This window comes from Dreissena polymorpha, chromosome 8 (assembly GCF_020536995.1).
Source record: "Dreissena polymorpha isolate Duluth1 chromosome 8, UMN_Dpol_1.0, whole genome shotgun sequence".
Taxonomy (NCBI): domain Eukaryota; kingdom Metazoa; phylum Mollusca; class Bivalvia; order Myida; family Dreissenidae; genus Dreissena; species Dreissena polymorpha.
Window position 1 is genome coordinate 84,566,880 of NC_068362.1, and position 26,336 is coordinate 84,593,215.

The 26,336-nt window shown below is 37.4% G+C and overlaps 1 protein-coding gene across 1 annotated transcript in view; it reads right to left on the reverse strand.

Annotated features, from left to right (window-relative positions):
• Nucleotides 1-26,336, reverse strand: part of LOC127842277 (far upstream element-binding protein 1-like) — a 194,794-nt gene that overhangs the window by 141,754 nt on the left and 26,704 nt on the right. Inside the window, exons 10-18 of the mRNA XM_052371711.1 lie at nucleotides 25,178-25,344; nucleotides 22,935-23,006; nucleotides 22,422-22,494; nucleotides 20,289-20,442; nucleotides 19,672-19,821; nucleotides 16,143-16,421; nucleotides 15,592-15,778; nucleotides 15,032-15,195; nucleotides 14,500-14,639 (exon numbers count right to left, since the gene is read on the reverse strand). Of these exons, the coding sequence (XP_052227671.1) occupies nucleotides 14,500-14,639; nucleotides 15,032-15,195; nucleotides 15,592-15,778; nucleotides 16,143-16,421; nucleotides 19,672-19,821; nucleotides 20,289-20,442; nucleotides 22,422-22,494; nucleotides 22,935-23,006; nucleotides 25,178-25,344 (1,386 nt within the window). The remainder of the gene's footprint in view (nucleotides 1-14,499; nucleotides 14,640-15,031; nucleotides 15,196-15,591; nucleotides 15,779-16,142; nucleotides 16,422-19,671; nucleotides 19,822-20,288; nucleotides 20,443-22,421; nucleotides 22,495-22,934; nucleotides 23,007-25,177; nucleotides 25,345-26,336) is intronic.

The following is a 26,336-nucleotide window of genomic DNA, read 5'->3' on the forward strand; positions in this document are numbered from 1 at the left end:
TAGGGCCGTATTAAAGACGCCATGAGGACGCGCAGAACGCCATAAACCAGGACGCTGGTGTGACAGGAAGGCGAAAAACAGCTTTTTTACCGAAAAAGTCATTGGCGTCCTTACTACGACAATCAGAAATTTCCAGAAACACAGTCTTAGGTCGCCATAAGGACGACAGTCCGGTGTGACGGGGCTATTAGTGATGAAGGAAAAAGAGAAAATGCCACTCTATTTATAGCAATTTGATATTTGTCGATGCAAGAGCTCTAACGAAAAGATCACGTTATGACAAATTCCGGGAAAACAACAACATAAATATCATGACAAGCCTCGGAGCAAAGTACATGTTTATAACAATTACAGTTGTGTTGAAAAAATAGTTTAAAGCTTAAACTGCGTTTATCATTTCAATATCCATTGTCAACTCGCGCATTCAGCTAAATGCTCCAAAAAAACAAGACTTTGTGTGCGTTTCCCGAACATATCAACCGTCTTATCAATAAAACCCACAATATTTTCTCCGCGACAAGATGTTTTTCTAATCATCCAATAAATTATTCCACGCAATAGCTGTTTTATTACACTGGGAGATTTACTGGTAACAATTATTGCTTTAAATACATCTGCGTATCACCTAAACATGTGTTGCTATTTGTTTATTTACCAGAACAAATTGTATTTAGATAAACAAGCCTATGATAATGAGAGAATTTCCTTGGAAACTAGTAACTATGCATTCCGGCCAAACAACTCAATTATGTGTCATTCTTTTGGTTTCCGGTAATTCGCGAAGCAGAACTGAATATTCAAGCGGAATGAAATGTAGCCGGGTAAAAGAGTGTGACACAGACGAATGAAATCGGAATGGTATGAAACTATTCGCTAACGAATCTCCCACGATTGTTAATGGTTATGGCTTTTAGGACTGTTTTAAAGTACATCTTGGCTCTGAAAGAAGTGTAGCATTTTGCAGGTTTGCGGACTGTGTCTACTTTATAACGCATAACACAATAACACGAAAACATACCTTAAAATGCAATTGAAGATTATTGTGATACATGTTCTGGAAAGCACTAAGGTTAACGCATGTGCGTCAAATATCGCCCCTGAATAGCCTGTGCAGTCCGCACAGGTTCAGCAGCGACGACACTCTCCGCTTTTATATAATTTTTCGTTACGCCAAACTAGACGGATAGTGTAGCCTCTGATAAGCGTGTGCGGACTGCACAGGCTAACCTGGGACGGCACTTAACGCACGCATTAAGCCCCGTTTTTCCAGAGCGAGGCTCATTTGTAATGGTCTGATGATAAAACACAACTTAGGGGTAGCAGGTTCAATCACAATATTTAACTAATTCGTCTTGTGCGCGTGACATTTAGCCGTATAAAGTACCATATAAGTCGCTTATATTTATCAAATATTTGTAGTTTTCCGCACATACACGGAAAACGTTCGGAGGGACGGATATGTACGAAATAAGGCGATATTGCACGATGTTCATTAGAGTGCCAATACCTTAAATTTGAGGGCCCTGATCATATGGTGTTCTAATATGCAGTTCTTTACAGATAATTTAAAGGGGCCTTTTCACAGATTTTGGCATTTTTAAACTTGTTCATTAAATGCTTTACATTGATAAATGTAAACATTGGATCGTAAAATCTCCAGTAAAAAATCAAGAATAAAATTTAAAAAAGGAAAAGAACATTGCCCGGAGCAGGTTTCGAACCAGTGACCCCTGGAGTCCTGCGAGAGTCCTGAAGTAAAAACGCTTTAGCCTACTGAGCTATTCCGCCGAGTACACATTCTTGACGTATTTTATACCTTTTATAAGCCTTATATAAGCAATCTTCGTAGTTTCACAAAATTTAACGACAAAAACAGAACTCTCCAAATTATTCAATCGTTTCGCGTTGCAACGCTTTATAATTTTTAGGTTTTAAAATCGTCAAAAGATGCGTATACTTGCTATATTAGAGCATTGTAAATGTTCAGTATTACTGTTTCCTCACAAATATCATAACTAAAACGAAAATTCGCGAATCTGAAACAACTTTTTTCAATTTTGTCAATTTACCAAAGCGTGAAAAGATCCCTTTAAATGCGCACACAATCAAGCATTTTGACCGCTCTCATTTCCACCAAGAATGTTTAAATCATTAACAATTGAAACTTCCAAGTTAAATTGCATCCCTTTAATTACCCTCGCTTATTCAGTAATAAGGATATATACTGGATTCCAATGTGGCCCCATACATACAATATAAAATTGTATTGGTTTCCAAATAGCTGTTCATAACTTGTTGTGTGAGGTTGCCTACACACGTATTAATACGAACACCCAGGATTTAAGAACATTAATTTGACGGAAGACGGACAAGGACAATGGGAAAGTTTCATCACATTGCATTTGCATGGTAATGGTACACTATTAACAAATGTGTGGTGAACTTATATAATTTAATCCAAGGACATCACACGCTAAGAAACGATGCGATTTATAAACTTTATTAAATCGTTATTATTTCACCGAGTTCATGGCATTGCTTTGCTTTTTCATGGACTGTGACTTAAAAGAATTAATTAAACCTTTAATGATAAAAATGTGTTTTTTGATACAAGGTTATAGTGGGATTCGAACTTACGCCTTCATAAGAGTGAATCGCGTACTTCAGAGGTAATTTTACATCAACACATTATCAATAGTACAAATGCACATTGTATACTTATCAATATTACGAATACAGCTTTTTGCAACGAAACTTATAAAGTTATGATTTTAAATAGTTTACAGGTCTGTTATAAAAATGAGATATATTGTTTAACAAATCATTCAAAACATCACAAGAAATTCTTATTTTTGAAAATATTATACCGTATAAGCCGTCGATATGCTGTATGACGCTATCTTCGTGCCAAGCGAACGTCCAAAATAAAAATGAGCCATGCTCTGGGACAACGGAACTTTATGCACGTGCGTAGTGTCGTCCTAGATTAGCCTGTGCAGTCTGCATAGTCCGCATTCATTGTATTTTTCGTTTAAAGAACGTCTTCTCTAAACGAAAATCTAGTTTAGGCGGAAAGTGTCGTCCCTGATAAGGCTGTGTGGATTGCACAGGCTAATCTGAGATGACACTTTACTAACATCCAGTAAACCCCTAATTCCAGAGCGAGGCTGAAATGTTTTACAGTATATATAATCAGTGTGAAAAACATCGTCTAAATATTAATTTAGACTATTTGCCGTATGACATCTCAGCAGACCTTACTGCCCAAACATCATTAACAGTAAATAATAATAAAAATAAAACTTAAAAATTATAAACTTTAAAACCATTAAATGTTAATTTTCAAATACTATGAAAATTTGGTATGAATTCTGGGTACGGCTTGGCATTGCAAAGTGTGTGCACAAAGGTAAACAAACTTAAAACACAATGTTTTATTTACAAAATTGATGTCCACCGAATGTATGTTCAATTTCCCAATAAATATACAGGTATATACTTTAACGCATAACTTGAAACAGGCATGTGAGCACGCGTTTAAAATACATAACGATCACGGATTCCCTTCACATAATACCGTAAATTGTCTGGCTTATTTAACTTAAACGCAAATGATTTATTTCACGGCCAAGTCATCTAATTTTGCTTAGAAATGAAAATATTATTGTTTTTCGGGCTTCACTTGTCACCACTGATGGTACCGAATCATTCGAAAATGATTAATGCCATTTCTTGCCTAGCTTTTAACGACATAATGAGCCCACGCGGCGGCTAAAACGTCGACGGTGTACGTCTTGCTGGCGATAATTTAGTCTTTCTTGAAGGGCCAAGGCACCGTATCCGGCAACCGCTGAAAGGTGGAACTAATATTGTTTCAAGATCCAGAAAACACATGCGAGGTGCAGAGAGATTCGTTTATTACCAGACTGAGTCCAGACACCTGTGGGCAAGTTGGACTTCAGCGATGGTGCTTAACCCATTTATGCCAAGTGGACTCTCCCATCCTTCTAAATTGGATACATTTATTACCAAAATTAGGGATGTCTAGTATATTTATTTATATTTTTAGAATATTTATTGCAGAAATTCGTTAAAGCAAACAGCGCAGACCCAGATGAGACGCCGCAGCATGCGGCATCTCATCTGGGTCTACGCTGTTTGCCAAGGCCCCTTTTCTGGACGCTAGGCACAAATGGGTTAATTTTAATTTCAAGACGACGAAACGCTGGAACTGTATTTTCCAAGAGGATAAACAGTGCGCTGGAATAGGATCGGGCATCAAATGGCGACGTTTTCCACTATAGAATGTCGACCATGGAGAACTAATTATAGCAACTATCAGCACACATGTTCTGGCATGATTGTTTTCAAATGAGCACCACTTTGTAATTTCATATTGCTATTTAAAACAAATTCTCATAAACTCCCAATGGTTCAAAGAATATATATACATGTATTTCTTCCCACCTCGAAAAGTATATTTTGTTAAACAAGTACTGTTGGTCCGTGGGTCCGTATGAATATCAATTATTGCTGTCAGACGCATAGAAAAGCTTACCCGAGCAAACATTCCAAATACATGTGTTTGAAAATTTTGTGAAACTTTATATGTTGATTGTCAAGAATAGGAAAGGATTTGATGATTATGCAAGCTAGTGGGTAAAAGGGTAAAGTTGTTTTTAATGCCGATCATTGTAATATTATATCCGGGCATATTTGTAATCGGACATAGGATTATTGGTAGCGGTGTTTGCCATAAATTGTAAATAGTACCTGATGGTTTTTATTTATTATATTAATGGTCAACGTTAAACGAACCAAACAGTATAATAATGGTAAATAGATTAAAAAACTTGTGTGGACAATAAAAACTTGACCCTTTTTGCTAACTGGGAAGGTGGGAGGGTTATTTTTTATGCATTAAGTCTGTGTAATTGGGTCAAACGTTTGATTTTAAACCAAAACATGGTCTGGCAATGAATGGAAACGTTAATTATGATATTTAAATATGTCGCAGATGCCAATGAAAACTACCTCAAATACTTTCAAACGAACTTAATTTGTTTAGATTGTTTAAACATTTCACGAGGACATGTGTCTTTAACCTAGAATTACTCATAGATTCGTTCCCCCAATATCAATTCCCGTAGGAGACCTTATCGTTCGGTGTGTTTATGAAACTCGCCTCTGGTAGGGTGGAGTATTTTACAATGCTGGTGTCACTGGAAAAGCCATCACCGAACCAAAGATGAACGATTATGAAAAATCGCAGGAAATGAACCAAAAAGAAAACTGTGCAGGATTTCCATTTAATGAGTAAACTGTGGGTATTATTTATGAGGCGTTAACGTAGATATGTGGCAACCGCTTCAGAAGATATTAGAAAATCTGGCTCAAGTATCAGCCTGATCATAGCAGACGAGATTTCAATTGGCGCGTGACGTGATCTGAGGCCTATAGAAGTCTTCCGAATGGCAAAAATACTGTATCAACACATTCTTGGAACTGCTCGCATTTATGGAAATGTTTTCTTAATTGCGGATTGATTCTGGCATTTAGAATACTTTTTCAGCTGTTAACAACAGTGTTGTGTAAATTGTTGGAAATGTAAGTTGCGCATTAATGCGATAACCGTGCATTCGTTCGTGACTGCTTTAACATGCGGGCCTTTGATGTCGACGGCGCATTTCTTATATCGGCATACTGCAAATCAAAGAACCAGCTCCTGCAATGTTTATAAAAGCCACACACTTACTAGTTAGTCACTGGGGTGAGATATATTATGTTTCCGTGTATTAAGTCGCGTCTCGTTTCACATTTAAATTTAAGTTCATTCGAAAAAGAAATCGTTGATACTTTGTTACAGCTATTCATTTATTGTATATGAACTATTATGGAATATTTTGTTTGTCCCAAAGTGCACTCGCTTACAAGTGCATTTCGGGTATTGTTTGATATAGGATTCAACAAATAAAATAGATGCTCGAAAGCCCTTAGAAATAAAGTTAACCTAACAAACAATTAAACTATAAAAAAATCTTTCCGCATATTGGCAATTTATTCATGTTGGTATGATATATGCATACACGAATTTTGCTCATTTAATTTAATGTTAAGTCTCATTAGTTAATACACTTGCATGAGAGCTATTTTTTTTAAATAGAAGCTTCAATTATGGCATGCGTCAGATGACAAAAAGAAACACCGAGGAAACATTAACAAAAAACGTACATATGTTAATGACAAAAAACGCTCGTTGAATTGAGTGGAAATGATGGCAATGCGAATGTTTGGCATTCTGTGATAGTCAAAGCGGAGAAAGGAAGATAAAATCCTGATATATACCATCCAAAACACATATCTAAATCTGATTAAGCGGGTTCAGGGCACGGAGAATCACACATCCTTGCTTATTCGGTTCCGGATGGTTTGCAGTGATTTCCCAGGACTCAATCAAACCAGTTTTTAATGCATTTTGCAAACCTCATAGGGCGTATAAAGTTTCAATCGAATTGAGCGAAATTATATTTAAAGAGGAGCGATGATATTAATTTCTCTTGCACATGAAAATGTTATTGGTCTAATCTGATCGGTGTGTTAAACTCGTCAAGATATTTATCTGGTACACCGTTAAACACAAAGTTGTTTTGTTTGAGTTTGTGGCCGATATTTAAGTGAGAGGTGATATGTTCAAAGGGAGACGACTGTACATAATAGTAAGGTAAGTGGAAATGTATAGATAATGTGACGAATTGAACATCCATGCCTTCCATACGTAAATATTTTACGCAGCTTGATTTTGCCTTTACAAGAGGCATTGTACTTTTTATAGATACTATTTGCTTAATTTTCATTGGATAATCATGAGTAGTTTTCAAATTTTTGTTGTCCGGGCCGGTAGATTTCAATAATGTAAGAGTTCAGTGACTCATTACAGAGACACCCCAAGTATTATCTCAAAGGCTCCGTTCCTGGTGTTCTAGGTTCAATTCTGAACAATACTGTTCAAACAGACAAACACTTACTTCTCCCCATAGATGCCGTTAAACACATGACAGTGGGTTAGTTGTATCATACCCAAGCAGGTCTTGATTTAGTACTAGATGTACGATATTCAATTCTGAACAATTTATGATTTAACATTCAAGTACGTACTTTCCCAAACGAATGCTGTTCGACACATGATTTCTTGGTCATTACATAATGTCGACTCAAGAATTTCATCAACAAAGTGTCGTACCAAACCCCAAGTCGCATAGAAGGTTTCATAACCGAAGTACGGCGGACATACATTTTAATAATCATGCACATAATTTCCAGAAATTGACGGATAAGTATTCGAGGATTATTGAAGCGATGGTTTATTCCATTTCATATAGAGTTCAACACCAATAGTTAATTCCGTTTTTTAAATATTGAACAAGTGTTCCGCGGTCAGAGACATATGCCCCAATCTGGGCTTTGAACTAGTGACCCCAATTACAATAGGGGTCATCTTCTGTCCATGGCCAATGCGCATGTGAAGTATCAAGCCAATCAGTTGATGAGTTATTGATCGGAAACAATCTTCACACTTATTGTGGCAGTGACCTTGACCTTTGAACCCGATTTCTATAGGGGTCATCTACTGTCCAAGGCCAATGTGCATGGGAAGTATCAAGCCAATCAGGCGATTCGTTGACGAGTTATTGATCAGAAACGCTTTTCCCACTTATTGTGCCAGTGACCTTTGACCAAGTAACCCCAATTTGAATAGGGGTCATCTAATGTCCAAGGCCGATGCACATAAGAAATATCAAGCCAATCGGTGAATCAGTTGACGAATTATTGATCGGAAACGATTTCACACTTAGTGTGTAACAGTGACATTGACCCAAATTTCAATAGGGGCATCTACTGTCCAAGGCCTATGCACATGTGAAGTATCAAGCCAATCGGTGAATCAGTTGACAATTTATTGCTGGGAAACGATTTCAAACTTGGTTTGTAACAGTGACCTTGACCTAGTGACCCCAATTTCAATAGGGGTCATCTACTGTCCAAGGCCAATGCACATGGGAAGAATCAAGCCAATCGGTGAATCAGTTGACGAGTTATAGATCGGAAACGATTGTACTCTTAAATGTGTAACAGTGACCTTTTACATAGTAACCCCAATTTCAACAGGGGTAATCTACTGTCCAAGGCCAATACACATATGAAGTATCAAGCGAATCGGTCATTTGGTTGACAAGCTATTGATTGGAAACGATTTTCATACTTTGAGTGATAGTGACCTTGACCTTTGACCTAGTGACCCCAATTTCAAAACGGGTCATCTACTGTCCAAAGCCAATGCACAATTTGAAGTATCAAGCCAATCGGTCCATTCTTTGACGAGTAATTGATCGGAAACAATTTTCACACTTTGTGTGAAAATGACCTTGACCTAGTGACCCGAATTTCATTAGGGGTCATCTATTGTCCAAGACCAATGCACTTGTGAAGTATCAAGCCAATCGGTCAATTGGTTGACAAGTTATTTATCGGAAACGATTTTCACACTTAAAATGATAGTGAACTTGACCTTTGACCTAGTGACCCCAATTTCAGTTGGGGTAATCTACTTTCCATGGACAATGCACACATGAATTATCAAGCCAATCGGTCAATTAGTTATTGAACAGAAACGATTCTCACACTTAGTGTAATAGTGACCTTGACCTTTTACCTGGTGACCCCAATTTCAATAGTGGTCATCTACTGTCCAAAGCCAATGCACATGTGAAGTATCAAGCCAATGGGTCAATTCGTTGACAAGTTACTGATCGGAAACGATTTTAACACTAAGTGTGTTAGTGACCTTGACCTTTGACCTAGTGACCCAATTTCTGATGGGGTTATCTACAGTCCAAGGCCAATGCACATGTGAAGTATCAAGCCAATCGGATAATTGGTTGAGGAGTGATCGGAAACAAACTGGTCTACCGACATTCCAACTGGTCTACAGACATACAGCCAGCAAAACAATATGCCCCTTCTTCTTCTTCAAAGAGGGACATAATTAATAATAAATGTTTTTTTTAGTGCTGGTTTCATGAGAACTTTAGTATTATATTCCTCAGATGTATTAAATACATATTCAAATACAGATTCTGATGTTTTGTCGCTATTGTTAAATTAACTTACACAGGCTTCACATGTTAATATGCAAGTATTAACGAAAATAAAAAACATGGGCTGTTTGTAAAACACGCATGCCCCAAAAATGGGCTGTCAGTTGTAGTGGCAGCCATTGTGTGAATATGTTAGAGTATGATTGGCAATTTAACGAAGAATTGCAGGCTTCAGCGTTCTTGAGTTATCATCCGGAAACCATTCGACTGCTTCGAGTCACCGTGACCTTGAATTTTGACCTAGTGACCTGAAAATCAATAGGGGTCATCGGTCAGTCATGACTAATGTCCCTATGAACTTTCCTGATCCCAGGCTTAAGCGTTCTTGAGCTATCATTCGGAAACCATTTTACTGTTTCAAGTCACTGTGACCTTGAACTTTGACCTACAGTCCTGAAAATCAATAGGGGTCATCTGTCGGTCATGACCAATGTCCCCATCAACTTTCCTGTTCCTAACCTTAAGCATTCGTGAGTTATCATCCGGACACCATTTTACTGCTTTGAGTAACAGTGACCTAGAATTTTGACCTAGTGACCTGAAAATCAATAGGGGTCATCTGTCAGTCATGACCAACGTCCCTATGAACTTTCCTGATCTCAGGCTTAAGCGTTCTTGAGTTATCATCCGAAATTCATTTTATGGTTTCAAGTCACTATGACTTTGAACTTTGACCTACAGTCCTGAAAATCAATAGGGGTCATCTGTAAGTCATGACCAATGTCCACATCAACTTTCCTGATGCTAACCCTAAGCATTCATGAGTTATCATCCGGAAACCATTTTACTGCTTCAAGTCACTGTGACCTTGACCTTTGACCTAGAGTCCTAAAAATCAATAGGGGTCATCTGTCGGTAATGATCAATGTCCCCATGAACTTTCCTGCTTAAGTGTTCTTGGGTCATCCGGAAACCATATTACTGTTTCCAGTCACTGTGACCCCATTTTACTGTTTGGAGTCACTTTGACCTTGACCTTTGACCTAGTGACCTGAAAATCAATGTAGGTCATCTGCCAGTCATTATAAATGTACCTATGAACTTTCCTGATCCCAGGCCTAAGCGTTCTTGAGTTATCATCCGGAAACCATTTTGTGGAAGGACAGACCGACAGACCCACCAACACACATATGCAAAACAATATACCCCCTCTTCTTCAAAATGGGGCATAAATATAAAGTCATCATACATTTTAAATAAGGTCGGTTTTATTACCTACTTACTAAGACATAAAAAAGATAATGCAACATGTACCAATACTTACAAGTAATCAGAAGAAAAAAAAGGCACATAATCAATTTCAGATTTCTTGTAATTCCTACACTACCAATGGCAATACGGTTTAAACATCAAGGAATACACACAAAATATTTCAGGATGGAAAACGGGCATTAATTTGGTACTACAATGAACTATTTTTATTAATGGAGTACATGTGAACCAATGAATGACAATAAAAGATATTGCTTTTCAAATAACATCATTAAAATAGAGCTAAGAAATGGAGCATATTAAAACATATTCATATTTTTATACATTTTTATAAGTCATACATGAAGGACCCTAAAAGCTATCTGCACAAAAAATGGAAATGAAAGATGATGTTCGTAGAAATTTTAACAAATTTCAAACATATGTTACACAACTAGGCATTAATAACACAAGTATCATCAAAATCAAACAAAATATAATATACCAAGCGAACAATAAAACGTATAATCAATCACATATTATGTCAATTATCACAACAAGTCCATCAATAAAGACTATTGAGTGTTTCTTACATCAATAACAACAATGCACCGTGTGAAATTACCATATCATGAACGCACCGTGTGAAATTACCAGATCATGAACATGGAAAATATATCTATATATTACATACATGAAGCATTGAATGTTACATAATCAGAGAGGCAATTATCTATTAATAGCATTCATTATTTACAAGATGTTATCCATACAAAAACATGTATCAAAACAACCAATGTTGAAGTAGATACAAATATTAATCAAATATTATGGCATTGCAAACTTGTTGAACCAATAATGCAATAATATGAAATTTGTTATGCAATGTTTACAAAAGAAACCATTTAATTGATAAAAATGAACACTATACCATCATACTTTGGCAAGTCGTGAACTCATAAAAGAAACTAATTATTCAACTGAGCATGTTCCAAGTCCAGATATTCATGGTTAGATAACACAATGCAGACTCAAGATTCAAATTGACAAAGTTTGAAGATTTGCAATTCCTCACTCCTTGGCAGCATCTTCCACATTGTCGATAGGTTGAACCAAAGATGTGCAAGAACTTCACAGAAAACTCAGTAACAAACATAAAACATGGAGATAGTAGGAGAAGTTTGATTTCTAAGAACCACCAACTGGGTGAGGCCTACCTCTCCAAGAGCAAGAGATTGAATTGTGGTGTGTGCTGTGTTGTTACTGCTGTGGTTGCCGCCCCTGCTGTACCCCGGCCGCAGCCTGCTGCTGCTGATGCTGGGCCAGGATGGCGTTGGCCTGCTGATACATGCCCTGCTGTCTGTAGTACTCCGCCCAAGCCTGCGAGTAGTCTGGCTGTCCAGTAGCCAGGTTTATGGCTGGTGTACATGTAAAAAAGAAACCTCGTATACGTCTGGAGCTTCAAGCAACTCAATGCACAGGGCACATAACACTTTAGCCTCCCTCTGTAGAACCTGAGCTTAATGCAAGTGAATAGTTTTATCCAAGATTCGCATGTGCAGTTCATCCAACTCCAGGATGTCATTATCTGCTTTTCTTGTTTTTTTTGTTTAAAGGAAGATCCAATTTAAGGTCGCCGTGGTGTAATGGATATGGTGTCCGCCTAGCGACATGGAGGTCATGGGTTCGATCCCCACGGTGGGAGCGTTCTTTAGATCTCCCCCAAAGACACCAAGAACTGGTTCTAGGCCCAGGAAACGGACTCGAGAGCGTTTATATAAGCCCTAGGCTTTCGATGCAAGCTAAAATAAATAGGTTTAAACTAAACTAAGATCCAATTTACGCTGTTGTCACTGATAAGCCCGTGGTAAGCTTGGACAACAATTCTCTTGTGCATCAAGCAGGTTATCCCAGAGCAAGGCTCATTGACATTCTAAGAAAACTGGGCATAATGCATGTGCGTAAATTGTCGTCCCAGATGAACCTGTGCAGTTTGCACAGGCTAATCAGGGATGACACTTTCCGCTGTTATGACATTTTTCGTTTAAATGAAGTCTCTTCTTAGTAAAAATCCAATTTAGGCAGAAAGTGTCGTCCCTGATTAGCCTGTGCAGACTGCACATGCTAATCTGGGACGACACTTTACGCACATGCATTATGCCCAGTTTTCTCAGAACACGATTCATATGGATTTTTTTTTCATGGTTGCAAATATGAAAACAAAAGAAACATCACCCATTTTTTGTTGTGCCTAATCAATATATATATTTAATATGAAACAAAAAGATGGGCTTAAATTGATCGATTTGACTGTCTCAGGGTCTACTATCAAACTCTAACGAATATAGTGGTGGTGTTAGCGAATCCCTGACTTTCCTATTGCACTCACATATTGCCCATCAGTCTTAAAAGATCTTCAGGTTTGAAACCAGATAGTGCTTGAACTCAATAACAAATTGCTGTCCCATTTATTCTATGTACTTAATTTAGCTGAGGTTAATCAAGGCATCACAAAATGATTAAACCGGCATGTTTTGAACATGTCTGTCAACAGATAATAACATACAAGGTGCATTTCCATAAAAGTTTCAAAAGTTCTGACCACTTAATTAAAAGTTTTCATTATTGGCACAAAACAGACCAAGGCCTCAGTATGAGCTTTACAAATCATCATACACTTATTAACACCCAACATTAAGGTTATGAAAGATCATGAGCTGGTTAACATGTGTATTATTGAAAGTCGCTCATATTAGCCCCCCCCCCCCCCCTGCCCCAACTATGCTGAATGCTGTAGATGTCAGGTTGTGTTTGTATCTCCAGCTGCCCTGGCCTTACTAAATTGTGGTGTACTCTGCTGAATCTGTTGAGGCTGCTGGGGTTGCTGCCCGTACTGACCGCCGGCTCCCTGCTGCCCGTACTGACCGCCGGCTCCCTGCTTACCATACTGAGAATAGTACTGGGCATAGTAGGCTGCCCATGCTGCAGCCTGAGGGTCCTGGCCCTTACCTGCGACCACGAGCAAACAGAGTTAAAAATGAAAAATGACTCCACACATGTCCACAAAAAATCCTGTTTGGGCCATACAAATTCAAATAAAAACAAGTTTCATATTCAAATATATTCCAAGAAATTGTTCACATCTAGTCAATTAAACATGACAAATATGAAGTTCCCTGAATTTACTTTTGCACATGACGACACCCACATTTCAACAAAGAAAAAACGGGCTCTACTACGTGCTTTCAATAATCATTTGTAGATGGAAAAACAACAAGTAATCTCAACCACTACAGTGTTTGTTTTAGATGTTGCATACAGGGAAAATGCACCTATGTACCAGGAGGTCACACTACTTACTGGGATCGCCTCCACCAGGAGCCACTGGTTGCTGCCCCTGTCCTGGGAACTGCTGATTGTAATTTCCCCAGCCCTGTGGAGCACCCCCATAGCCTGACTGGTTGGGTCTGGAAGGAAAACACGTCCGTTTACTTCACCTCATAACATCTATATTGTGCAGAGAAGAGCAAGTACACCATAATAGGAATCTTTGTCTCAGGGTATACTATCAAACTCCAACCAATGTAGTGGTGGTGTTAGCGAATCCCTGATTTTGATATTGCACAATACCATCACCCATATCTCTGATCAGAAATACTTTGTCAGGATGTGCCTTTCATTCTAAACAATTACTAACTATATTTATTTTAGAACAACTTAATTTCATACTGTATGCCTGTTGTTATTTTACAAGCTGCACCTTGCATATGGTTGATATAAAATTTACATGTATTAACAAAATCAAAAGTTTTTTTTAGCATGCATGCCAAATATGAAGTTGCTATCTTCAATATTGCAAAAGTTATGGCAAAATGTTAATGTTTGACGCAAACAAACAAACCAACAAAGCAACAAACCGACAGACAGGGCAAAAACAATATGTCCCCCACTATAGTGGTGGGGGACATAAAAATTCATTGCATTTCTTTTATCCATTTTCACAAATGTTTGCTGTACAATTGCTATTTATTAAATTTCAATTTGTTTTCAGCCAAATACATTTCGTAATGATAAAACAATCCTTGTCTGTTGCCCTGATAAGTCAAGGCTATTCTCACTAAACCCAAACTCCATAACAAGCCCTTGTACCTACCCAGGCCCTCCCTGTGGCCCCCCATACTGGTCATATCCCCCATGTCCATGCCCCTGTGGACCTGGACCCCCGTATGGCCCTGGTCCTCCCTGTGGGGGACCTCCTGGACCAACCCCGTACATGTCACCTCCTGGACCATCCTGAAATACATCCAGTACAGATTGATGATCAATAAATCAGTTATATAACTTTGTAAAGAAGACTATTGTCTATTTGTTGCCATAGCAACCAAAGTTCTTGACGTAGAAACAAAATGAAATGGCGTGCATAATCTCCATATTGCCATCTGTCCATGTTTCAAATTTTATGAAAAAATATGAAGAACTTTAAAAGTTATTGCATGATCCAGAAAAGTGTGACGGACTGACGCACAGAGCGCAAACCATAACTCCCCTCCGGTTTCACCAGTAGGGGACTAATAAACTTATCTACTTGGTTAAACAGTCAAGTGTTGATCTATTTGTTCAAAAAGACAGATAATCAACAATGTATAATGATATTGAGATCTTTCCTATCTGGCCTAGAGACTCACATAGGGAAGACCAGCTTTCTCACAGATCATCTGGATGGCATGCTGGATCTGACCGGGTTCACCTCGGATGTTGAAAGCCTTCTCATTCAGGTTGGGGCCTGGGTTCCTTTGCAGCTCCACGTGGGCTCCAGTTGTACTGTTGATGTTCTTAATGGTCTCTCCACCTAGAAAACAGTTTAATCCATTTATGCCTAGTGAACTCTCCCATCCTAAATTGGATCAAATTATTTCTAAAATTAGGGATGTCTAGTATATTTATTTCTATATTTAGAATATTTCTTACAGAAATTCCTTTAAGCAAACAGCGCAGACCCTGATGAGATGCCGCATCATACGCCGTCTCATCTGAGTCTACGCTGTTTGCCAAAGCCTTTTTTCTAGACACTAGGCATAAATGGTTTAATCCATTATTGAAATTGTTTGTACCATTCTGACAAGTCAGTACTAGATTGAATGTGCTTTGTACAATCAAACTGAAGTTTGCTAATTTTTTTGGATCAACAACCAGCAATGCATTCTGCTTTATGAAAGTGTATAAACACTTGTAAATGAGCACCTGCCTTTCCCAATAACGAGTCCACACTTATCAGCAGGTACATAGAACGTGGTCTGGTCCTGGTAGTTTCCCTCATCAAAGCCACCAGGGCCCCCCATACCTCGCCCAGGGCCCTGGTTGAAGCCACCCCGACCACCACCCCTGCCTCCACGGAAACCTCCACCACCACGCCCCATACCACCATCTCCATACTTGAATACAAACACACAATTGGGTTACAAAACAACTATCTGAAAAGAAGGTTACTCACCATTACTGAGCGTTTTAGCAAATGTTAATTAATTAAATTGATGTTGATAAGAGTTTTAATAACAGCTGTTACAATAATATGAAATAACTGTTCAGAATATGAAACAATACACTTTTGTCAAATACAAATAAATCAATTGACAAAAATCTTTTACAAAATGTGAAACCAACTACAATCTTACAATATAGAGATTCATGGTGAAAAATATTTAATTACATTGCATAATACAAAATAATACAAACATGAACAACAAAGCAATCACAGTAAGTAATGCGTAGTCGAGTACTTACATTGGCGTTACTTACGTTGGAGTTATTCAGGAGGTCCTGAATCATGGCTCTGGCAGCCGGCACCTTGTCTGGTGGTCCCATGATGGAGCAGACTCTGTCCTCAGAATGACCATCGTCTGTCTTGAACTGGACCTTGGCCCCAGTATCCTGCTGTATCTTCTTGATCATCTCTCCTCCCTTACCGATCACTATGCCTACAGCTGCCCGGGGTACAGGCATATCCATGCCACCCCCTCCTCCTCCTCCTCCCCCTCTACCCCCTCCACCAAACCCTCCCATACCATTGGAGAAGCCCTGCAACACAACCACAGCATCAGAATGGCCAAAACATGTGTGATAACTGTCTATTCATGAATCTTGAAAGAAATGTTTTTTATTCATGTATCAAGAAATCTTTCACCTCTAGTCAATAAAACATGACAGATATGATGAAGTTCCCTGAATTTACTTTTGCACATGATGACACCCACATTTCAAAAAAGAAAACATGGGCTCTAATATGTGCGTAACCAACCATTAATCTAAGCTTTTTACAAAGGCAGGTTTGAAATTAAAAAGATGCTTTAATACTCCAGCTACGCAAATATTTACACAAGACCTGTGTTTGTGAAAAACAATGAAACTAACACTTCATTTGTAAATCATGTAGGTAGACTAACATAACAAAAATCAGCTCAATATCTTTGAGTGTTGCGTAAAAACCCTCCAGACAACGGAATGCCGGACGGACAGACAGTCGGACTACAATATGCCACCCTACCGGGCACATTAACAAAATCATTGTATCTGAATCTGTTGCCTACATATATATCAAATACTTTGAATTTAAAACCATGCCATATTATCGCAAAAGCTCCAAAAAACACTGCCACCAATAATTATACACATGTTTTTTACAAGGTTAACCTAACACAACCTGTTCTATGCTTTCTGAGAATGGTTCAAACAAACTTACAATCAAATCTAAATGCAATGCTCGCTGGTGCAGACCGCTCATCTATTTTTCTTTTTAAAGGTGAAGGGACCTATCTCAATACTTCAATCAAAAAGGGGGAGGGTTGGGGTGGAGAGGGGTGTATAGTGTGAGGTGTGGTCATTTATTACATTATCTTTCAAAAAATAAAATAAAAAGAATTTTTTTTTTTGGGGGGGGGGGTTCTTGGGTGGGATGGTTGGACAGTCTTTCAAAAGTAATAATAATAATAATAATAATAAATATTTGTGTTTTTTTAACAAATATTTGTGTATTTTTTTAACAAGATATATTTATTTTTGTTGGGGGGGGGTCAGGGGGGGTTGAGAGGGGGTATAGTGTGGGGTGTGGTCATTTATTAGATGATCTTTCAAAAAATAATATAAAAATGGGAAAAAATGGGAGTGGGGGATTCTGGGAAGGGGCGTGGGGGTGGTTTGGGTGGAGTCTATTGTAGTATTTCAGGTAAGTGTTATTTTGTCAAAGTATGAATCAAATCTGATCATAAATAAAGAAGTTATGGCAATTTTAGCAAAATTGAATACTTTGACCTTGAGAGTCAAGGTCATTTAAAGGTCAAGGTCAAATTCAACTTGCCAAGTACAGTACCCTCATATAAGTAACAAAGTATTTGAAGTTTGAAAGTAATAGCCTTGATACTTCAGAATTTAAGTGGATCTAAACTCAAAATTTAACCAAATATTCAAAGTTATTAAGTCAAAAAAGGGCCATTATTCCATCAAAATGCAAACCAAAGTTATGCAACTTGTCCTTTACAGACCCCTTATGATAGTTAGCAAGTGTTCCAAGTGTGAAAGCAATAGCTATGATATTTTAGGAGTAAAGTGGACCTAAACACAAAACTTAACCAAATTTTCAAAATTCTAAGTATAAAAGGGGTCATAATTCTGTCAAAATGCCAGTCAGAGTTACACAACTTTGCCTGCACAGTCCCCTTAAAATAGTTAGCAAGTGTTCCAAGTCTGAAAGCAATAGCTATGATACTTTAGGAGTAAAGTGGACCGAAACACAAAACTTAACCAAATTTTCAATTTTCTAAAAATAAAAGGGGCCATAATTCTGTCAAAATGCCAGTCAGAGTTGCACAATTTTGCCTGCACAGTCCCCTTATGATAGTTAGTAAGTGTTTCAAGTAGTAAAGCAATAGCTATGATACTTTAGGAATAAAGTGGACCTAAACACAAAACTCAACCAAATTTTCAATTTTATGAGTATAAAAGGGGCCATAATTCTGTCAAAATGCCAGTCAGATTTACATAACTTTGCATGCACAGTCCCCTTATGATAGTTAGTAAGTGTTGCAAGTATAAAAGCAATAGCTTTGATACTTTAGGAATAAAGTGGACCTAAATACAAAACTTAACCAAATTTTCAATTTTTAAGTATAAAAAGGGCACATAATTCTGTCAAAATGCCAGCCAGAGTTATCTAACTTTGCCAGCCCAGTCCTCTCATGATAGTAAGTAAGTGTACCATGTTTGAATGCATTACCTTTTATACTTTATGAGAAACATGGACCTCAACACAAAACTTAACACAAAACTTTACCGGACGCCGACGCCCAGGTGATGACAATAGCTCATAATTTAAAAAGAACAAGAGCTGTGAGCTAGGATGACATATGACCCCTATAAACGCTTTGATAGAAGTTATGAGCATTTTCGAAACCTAAACGCGGACCCTAAGTTCAAGGTCAAGGTCACAGGGGTCAAAAATTTTGTGAGTATGGAAGTCTTGTCCCTATACACATGCATAACAAATATGAAGGTTATATCTCAAGGGACATAGAAGTTATGAGCATTTTTCGAAACCTAAACGCAGATTTTGAAACTTAAACGCAGACCCTTAGTTCAAGGTCAAGGTCACAGGGGTCAACATTTTTGTGCGTATGGAAAAGCCTTGTCCATATACACATGCATACCAAATATGAAGGTTATATCTCAAGGGACATAGAAGTTATGAGCATTTTTCGAAACCTAAACGCAGATTTTGAAACCTAAACGTGGACCCTAAGTTCAACGTCAAGGTCACAGGGGTCAAATTTTTTGTGCGTATGGAAAGGCCTTGTCCATATACGCATGCATACCAAATATGAAGGTTATATCTCAAGGAACATACAAGTTATGAGCATTTTTCGAAACCTTAACACAGATTTAAAAACCTAAACGCGGACCCTAAGTTCAACGTCAAGGTCACAGGGGTCAAATATTTTGTGGGTATGGAAAGGCCTTGTCCATATACACATGCATACCAAATATGATGGTTACATCTCAAGGGACATAGAAGTTATGAGCATTTTTCGAAACCTAAACACAGATTTAAAAACCTAAACGCGGACCCCAAGTTCAACTTCAAGGTCACAGGGGTCAAATATTTTGTGGGTATGGAAAGGCCTTGTCCATATACACATGCATACCAAATATGAAGGTTACATCTTAAGGGACATAGAAGTTATGAGCATTTTTCAAAACCTAAACGCAAAGTGTGACCCTTCGCGGGCATAAAAAACAGATCAGCTAATAAATGTTTATATGGATATTGTTAAAGTACCATGACATCATTCTTGGATGCAAGTAGCTCCATAACCATCTCCTTGGCCTGTTGACATTTCATCTGGTCGCCAGAGATACGCAGGGGCTTCTCATAGGCCGTGGGCGTGTTGCTGTCCTGGATCATCAGCATCTTCACTCCACACTTCTCCTACACATACACACAGTCTATATAGGTACACACAACTTGGAATAACCACTGAATCATCAATAGAATGTTATTGTAACATTAAAAGGTACACATTTTTTGTTTTATTTAATCTCTATCGACTGTTGTAAAACACAATATAAAATACAGGTTGCAAAGAATATGGTAAATGATAGATAATAACTGTAGTTTTTAATTAACAAGAACTTTTTGTAGTTTACAGAGGTTTCAAAACCCTAATTATCTTACTAGTCAATTTCAAAAAAGATATTTAGTGACTTAATGTACAGGAAATACAGAGAACATTTAGCAACAATACAGAAAAATACCGAGAGTTGATTTAACGTCCCCTGGTTTACTGCATGTAACATCTTAAAAGTTGTAAGGGTCATAGTTTATTCTCCATATATTAACTTCACTTAACACATGCAATGATATATATATATATATATATATATATATATATATACCTGGAGTTGTTTAATGGTCTCCCCTCCCTTGCCGATGATGAGTCCGACCTTGTTGCCAGGGATCATGATCTCCAGGTTACCAGACATGTCACCGTAGCCATGGTCCGAGCCCTGGGCACGCTGGATGATCTTCTTGATCTCCTCCTTGAACTTCCTGCAGGCAGTGCAAATACAACTTAAAAACTCCCATTGGTAAACACATACAAACAAAACTTTTAACAATGCCTTTAGAATATTCAGATGTCTCTTGACTTACTTATTACTGACAGATAAAACATTTTCTAAATGTGTGGCCAAGCACAACCATCTTTTTCTCCTTGACATAACACATCATGTAATCCAAAAAATGTCCTATTATTGACCATTTGTAAATCATGTAGGTAGACTAACATAACAAAAATCAGCTCAATATCTTTTAGTGTTGCGTAAAAACCCTCCAGACAACGGAATGCCGGACGGAAAGACAGTCGGACTACAATATGCCACCCTACCGGGCACATTGACAAAATCATTGTATCTGAATCTGTTGCCTACATATATATCAAATACTTTGAATTTAAAACCATGCCATATTATCGCAAAAGCTCCAAAAAACACTGCCACCAATAATTATACACATGTTTTTTACAAGGTTAACCTAACACAACCTGTTCTATGCTTTCTGAGAATGGTTCAAACAAACTTACAATCAAATCTAAATGCAATGCTCGCTGGTGCAGACCGCTCATCTATTTTTCTTTTTAAAGGTGAAGGGACCTATCTCAATACTTCAATCAAAAAGGGGGAGGGTTGGGGTGGAGAGGGGTGTATAGTGTGAGGTGTGGTCATTTATTACATTATCTTTCAAAAAATAAAATAAAAAGAATTTTTTTTTGGGGGGGGGGGGTTCTTGGGTGGGATGGTTGGACAGTCTTTCAAAAGTAATAATAATAATAATAATAATAAATATTTGTGTTTTTTTAACAAATATTTGTGTATTTTTTTAACAATATTTATTTATTTTTGTTGGGGGGGGTCAGGGGGGGTTGAGAGGGGGTATAGTGTGGGGTGTGGTCATTTATTAGATGATCTTTCAAAAAATAATATAAAAATGGGAAAAAATGGGAGTGGGGGATTCTGGGAAGGGGCGTGGGGGTGGTTTGGGTGGAGTCTATTGTGGTATTTCAGGTAAGTGTTATTTTGTCAAAGTATGAATCAAATCTGATCATAAATAAAGAAGTTATGGCAATTTTAGCAAAATTGAATACTTTGACCTTGAGAGTCAAGGTCATTTAAAGGTCAAGGTCAAATTCAACTTGCCAAGTACAGTACCCTCATATAAGTAACAAAGTATTTGAAGTTTGAAAGTAATAGCCTTGATACTTCAGAAGTTAAGTGGATCTAAACTCAAAATTTAACCAAATATTCAAAGTTATTAAGTCAAAAAAGGGCCATTATTCCATCAAAATGCAAACCAAAGTTATGCAACTTGTCCTTTACAGACCCCTTATGATAGTTAGCAAGTGTTCCAAGTGTGAAAGCAATAGCTATGATACTTTAGGAGTAAAGTGGACCTAAACACAAAACTTAACCAAATTTTCAAAATTCTAAGTATAAAAGGGGTCATAATTCTGTCAAAATGCCAGTCAGAGTTACACAACTTTGCCTGCACAGTCCCCTTAAAATAGTTAGCAAGTGTTCCAAGTCTGAAAGCAATAGCTATGATACTTTAGGAGTAAAGTGGACCGAAACACAAAACTTAACCAAATTTTCAATTTTCTAAAAATAAAAGGGGCCATAATTCTGTCAAAATGCCAGTCAGAGTTGCACAGTTTTGCCTGCACAGTCCCCTTATGATAGTTAGTAAGTGTTTCAAGTAGTAAAGCAATAGCTATGATACTTTAGGAATAAAGTGGACCTAAACACAAAACTCAACCAAATTTTCAATTTTATGAGTATATGAGTCCTATTATTGACCATTAAATTAACAATACAAGACTTATGCCATTGTAAGCTAACCTTCGATTACAGCTTTATCTATTATATCGCCCCATTGGTCCAAAAAGGTACCTTGTGCCTTTTAATTGCAATGTCACATGGTACCTTTTTGCACCAATTGGGCGATATAATGAACAGGAGAAGCAAGTGACTTACGCGATAGACTGTGGTGTCCCAGTCAAAGTAGTAGACCTTTCTGGCATTCCATTGCTGTCTACAAAGTCAAAATCTTGACAAGTGAGAACGTCATCCCCTGAACTGCTTACATTACTATCATCCACTTACACATTATGTATGAAAAGTGTAATTTGATCCTGGCTTTAAATGTTATTGTGGCAGAATTGGAGCAGATACTCTGGCTGATATTAAGAAGACTACATTCTGCACATAGCGATCAGCATAGATATTAATTCCAATTATAAACTATGCCATTAATATACAAAATGTTCACCCTTTTCATGCTGGGAAATGTGTCGTCTGCTAATATGTCATCTGCTGAATTTCTAAAATTAGCATTTTCTTCGATTTTTTTCAAAGAATACTATAAGAATAGCCAATAGTTTGTATCCTGATGAGACACCACGTTCTGTGGCATCTCATCTGGATCCAAACTGTTTGCAAAGGCCTTCAAAATTCGGTTCCAGCACTGAAAGAGTTAAACAACCTTACCTGGAGCAATTTGTATTTTACAGCTGGTCTCAGTTTGAAGTCTGGCGATCTGTTCTCCACCTTTCCCAATAACTGCAAACAGGGACAAATGCACCACATCATTCCAAACTAATAAACTGGAGATCAGAACTTTTTAAGATATTATCTTATCCAGCAAAGCTCTGCGTCTGAATCAACTTACATGTATGTGGTATTTTTTAAGCAAAACCTTACCAGAAGTGTAAATGTCATAAAAGAAATATTGTTTGTTGCATAATTCAAAGATGGAGAACCAGATTATTAGCCATTCTTCTCTAACTGAACTTTTCTGTAGCACATAACTGGACCGAAACAGGTTAATGAAATCTTTGTAAGGCCTCCATTGCGCAGCTTTATATAGCGTTTTGGCTAGATCATATAAAGTCACTAGCTCTGTAATGTTCTTGAAAGAATATATTACCCGAGATTTTCCTCACTACTTTGGGAATGGCATTGGAACAGTCAAATTGGGAAAATTAGCAGGGTTTTCATCCACATTGGGAAATTTATTAATTATGCTGAAAACTTAATAAAACATGAAAATATAATAAGTTGCATATTAACATCAAAGTGGCGAGTGATTTCCAGTGAAATCCTGTTTCTATTAATACTTAACAATGAGTTTATTGAACTAAACACTCTTTTAACTGAAGCTGAGCTTCAGAGTATCAACTGTCTAAATCGGGACTCTGAGCCTCATGTTCCGTGGGATAACCTGCTTCTGACTGAACCAGGTTTGCATCAGTAGACTCAACTGTTGATGAAAGGTTGTTATAATAAACATTTGACAACTATGCACCGGACTCGATATTTGATTCATAATCCTAAATTTTGAAAGTCTGACTTTTATTAATGCCCTATTGATAATCAGCACTGGTAATTTGTTTGGCGGTGTTCATTTCACATCGAAATTTGTTACATATACTACAGGTAGCATAAGAGTATGGCTTAAAGGCACTGAAGATGCGAACGATTGTGTATCAATTATGAGTGAATAACCAAGTGACAATATCAATGGATAATTAATTTCAGTTGTTTTGTGGCAGTTTGTCGGCGTTGCTATGTCTACCACACTAACCAGTCATTACGGGATATTCCTCCACTGGAAAATTATGGCCAGTTATTTATGACACTGATGATGGCAACCTGGTGTTATCCTCGTAGAAATTTTGCATTTCATGCTTAACATTGTCAAAACATTTATTTCGACATGTAGTGTGTTAAAAAATGATTATTTAATTAATACCAAAAACTGCAAATGTTAATTTAAAATAATACAATTTGCAAATAATAACATTTGTAATTAAAAACACATATGAATTTAATGTAAACGCAACTTCAAATAAACACTGCACATGTATTCATTCTTTGTCCCAATAAAAAGCGCGCAAAAATTAGGCCATTTATGTATAACGTCATATTACAGCATGGAAAGCGTGGGTGTATTGAAATTTGTATAAAAAATGTAGCATAGAGACAATTTAAATCTTCAAATTTTCGTTTAAAATTGTGTTGTTTATTTAAACTTAATTATATAATAAATGATTTTGAATAGACGTTTCCTAAAAATTAATTTCAAATCAAACATGCTGTATCTTTATAGTAACTGTCTTTTAAATGATTCATTATTTAAGCAGTTATTGTACTGTACATGCTTAGCAGATATACTGCCCTATTGTGAAGTCTGCAATGATTTGATAAAATGGGTTAATTAGTGCATTCGCAAGTCTTTGCCAAATTGGGATTTTTTTTCTGAATTAGGATTTTTTATGTTGAAATCGGCAAAACTGGTCTCATTGGGAATGGTGCCGTTTTACGTTACCAACTTTATATAGAGGAAAAACACTGATTATACATTACAAAAAACAACTATTCTGCAATGTGCAGATCCACTCAACATATAGATGCTAGTCATATCTTAAAATACGTATGTATAAATATTTTTTTTACAATTTGTAATTGACTCTCTATGTGACCAATTTACGTGAACTATTAATAATTCAAAAACAGGATTCCAGCTTTCCTGCAAGATACTACACAGATACGCAACAATGGTGATAGTTAAAGAACATACATTTATAGCCATATACTGGTATAGTGTTTTGTGTGGGTTTTCATTTAATTGATTAAATAAAGAAACCCATGTGCTTGTATTAACCAAAACTATCATTAATCCATGATCATTGTTCAATTCAAGACTTGATTGGTCAGCTTCTATTACTCACTGAGTCCGACCATCCTGTCGGGAACCTTGTACTCCTCTGTGATGACTATCCCCATGCCCCCCATCTGGTCTCCCTGTTGATGCATTCCACCCTGAGGTGAGGATACTCCTAGTTGCTGGTTGATTCTTGCTGCTTCTTGGGCTGCGGATTGTGCTGCATCTGTGTTTCTGTGAAAACACCAGCAGTCATTCACTCAGTAGTGGACTCAACAAAATAACGTATCTATTCACATTTAATACATGATTTATTTACTTAGTAAAAACACCTTATGTTTTTGGCTTTGACAAAAATAAACATGTCCATACAGAAAACCAAACAGAAACTGAGTATATACGATTGAAGAAGCATTTTTATATACACTGCAAAGTACCAGTATGTTAGTAAAATCAATTACACACCTTGTTATTAAAAAATACCATTTACAATAAGCACTAAATAAAAAAATCAATAAGGGTCATCTGCAAGTCATGATCAATGTACCTATGAAGTGTCATGATCCTAGGCAAAAGCTTTCTTGAGTTATCATCCGAAAATCATTTTACTATTTCGGGTCACCGTGACCTTTGACCTTGTGACCTCAAAATCAATAGGGGTCATCTGCGAGTCATGATCAATCTACCTATGAAGTTTCATGATCCTAGGCATATGCGTTCTTGAGTTATCATCCGAAAATCATTTTACTATTTCGGGTCACCGTGACCTTGACCTTTGACCTAGTGACCTGAAAATCAATAGGGATCATCTGCGAGTCATGATCAATCTACCTATAAAGTTTCATGATCCTAGGCATATGCCTTCTTGAATTATCATCCGAAAATCATTTTTCTATTTCGGGTCACCGTGACCTTGACCTTTGACCTAGTGACCTCAAAATCATTAGGGGTCATCTGCAAGTCATGTTCAATCTACCCATGAAGTTTCATGATCCTAGGCGTATGCGTTCTTTAGTTATCATCCGGAAACCATTTTACTATTTCGGGTCACCGTGACCTTGACCTTTGACCTAGTGACCTCAAAATCAATAGGGGTCATCTGCGAGTCATGATCAATCTACCCATGAAGTTTCATGATCCTAGGCGTATGCGTTCTTGAATTATCATCCGGAAACCATTTTACTATTTCGGGTCACCGTGACCTTGACCTTTGACCTAGTGACCTC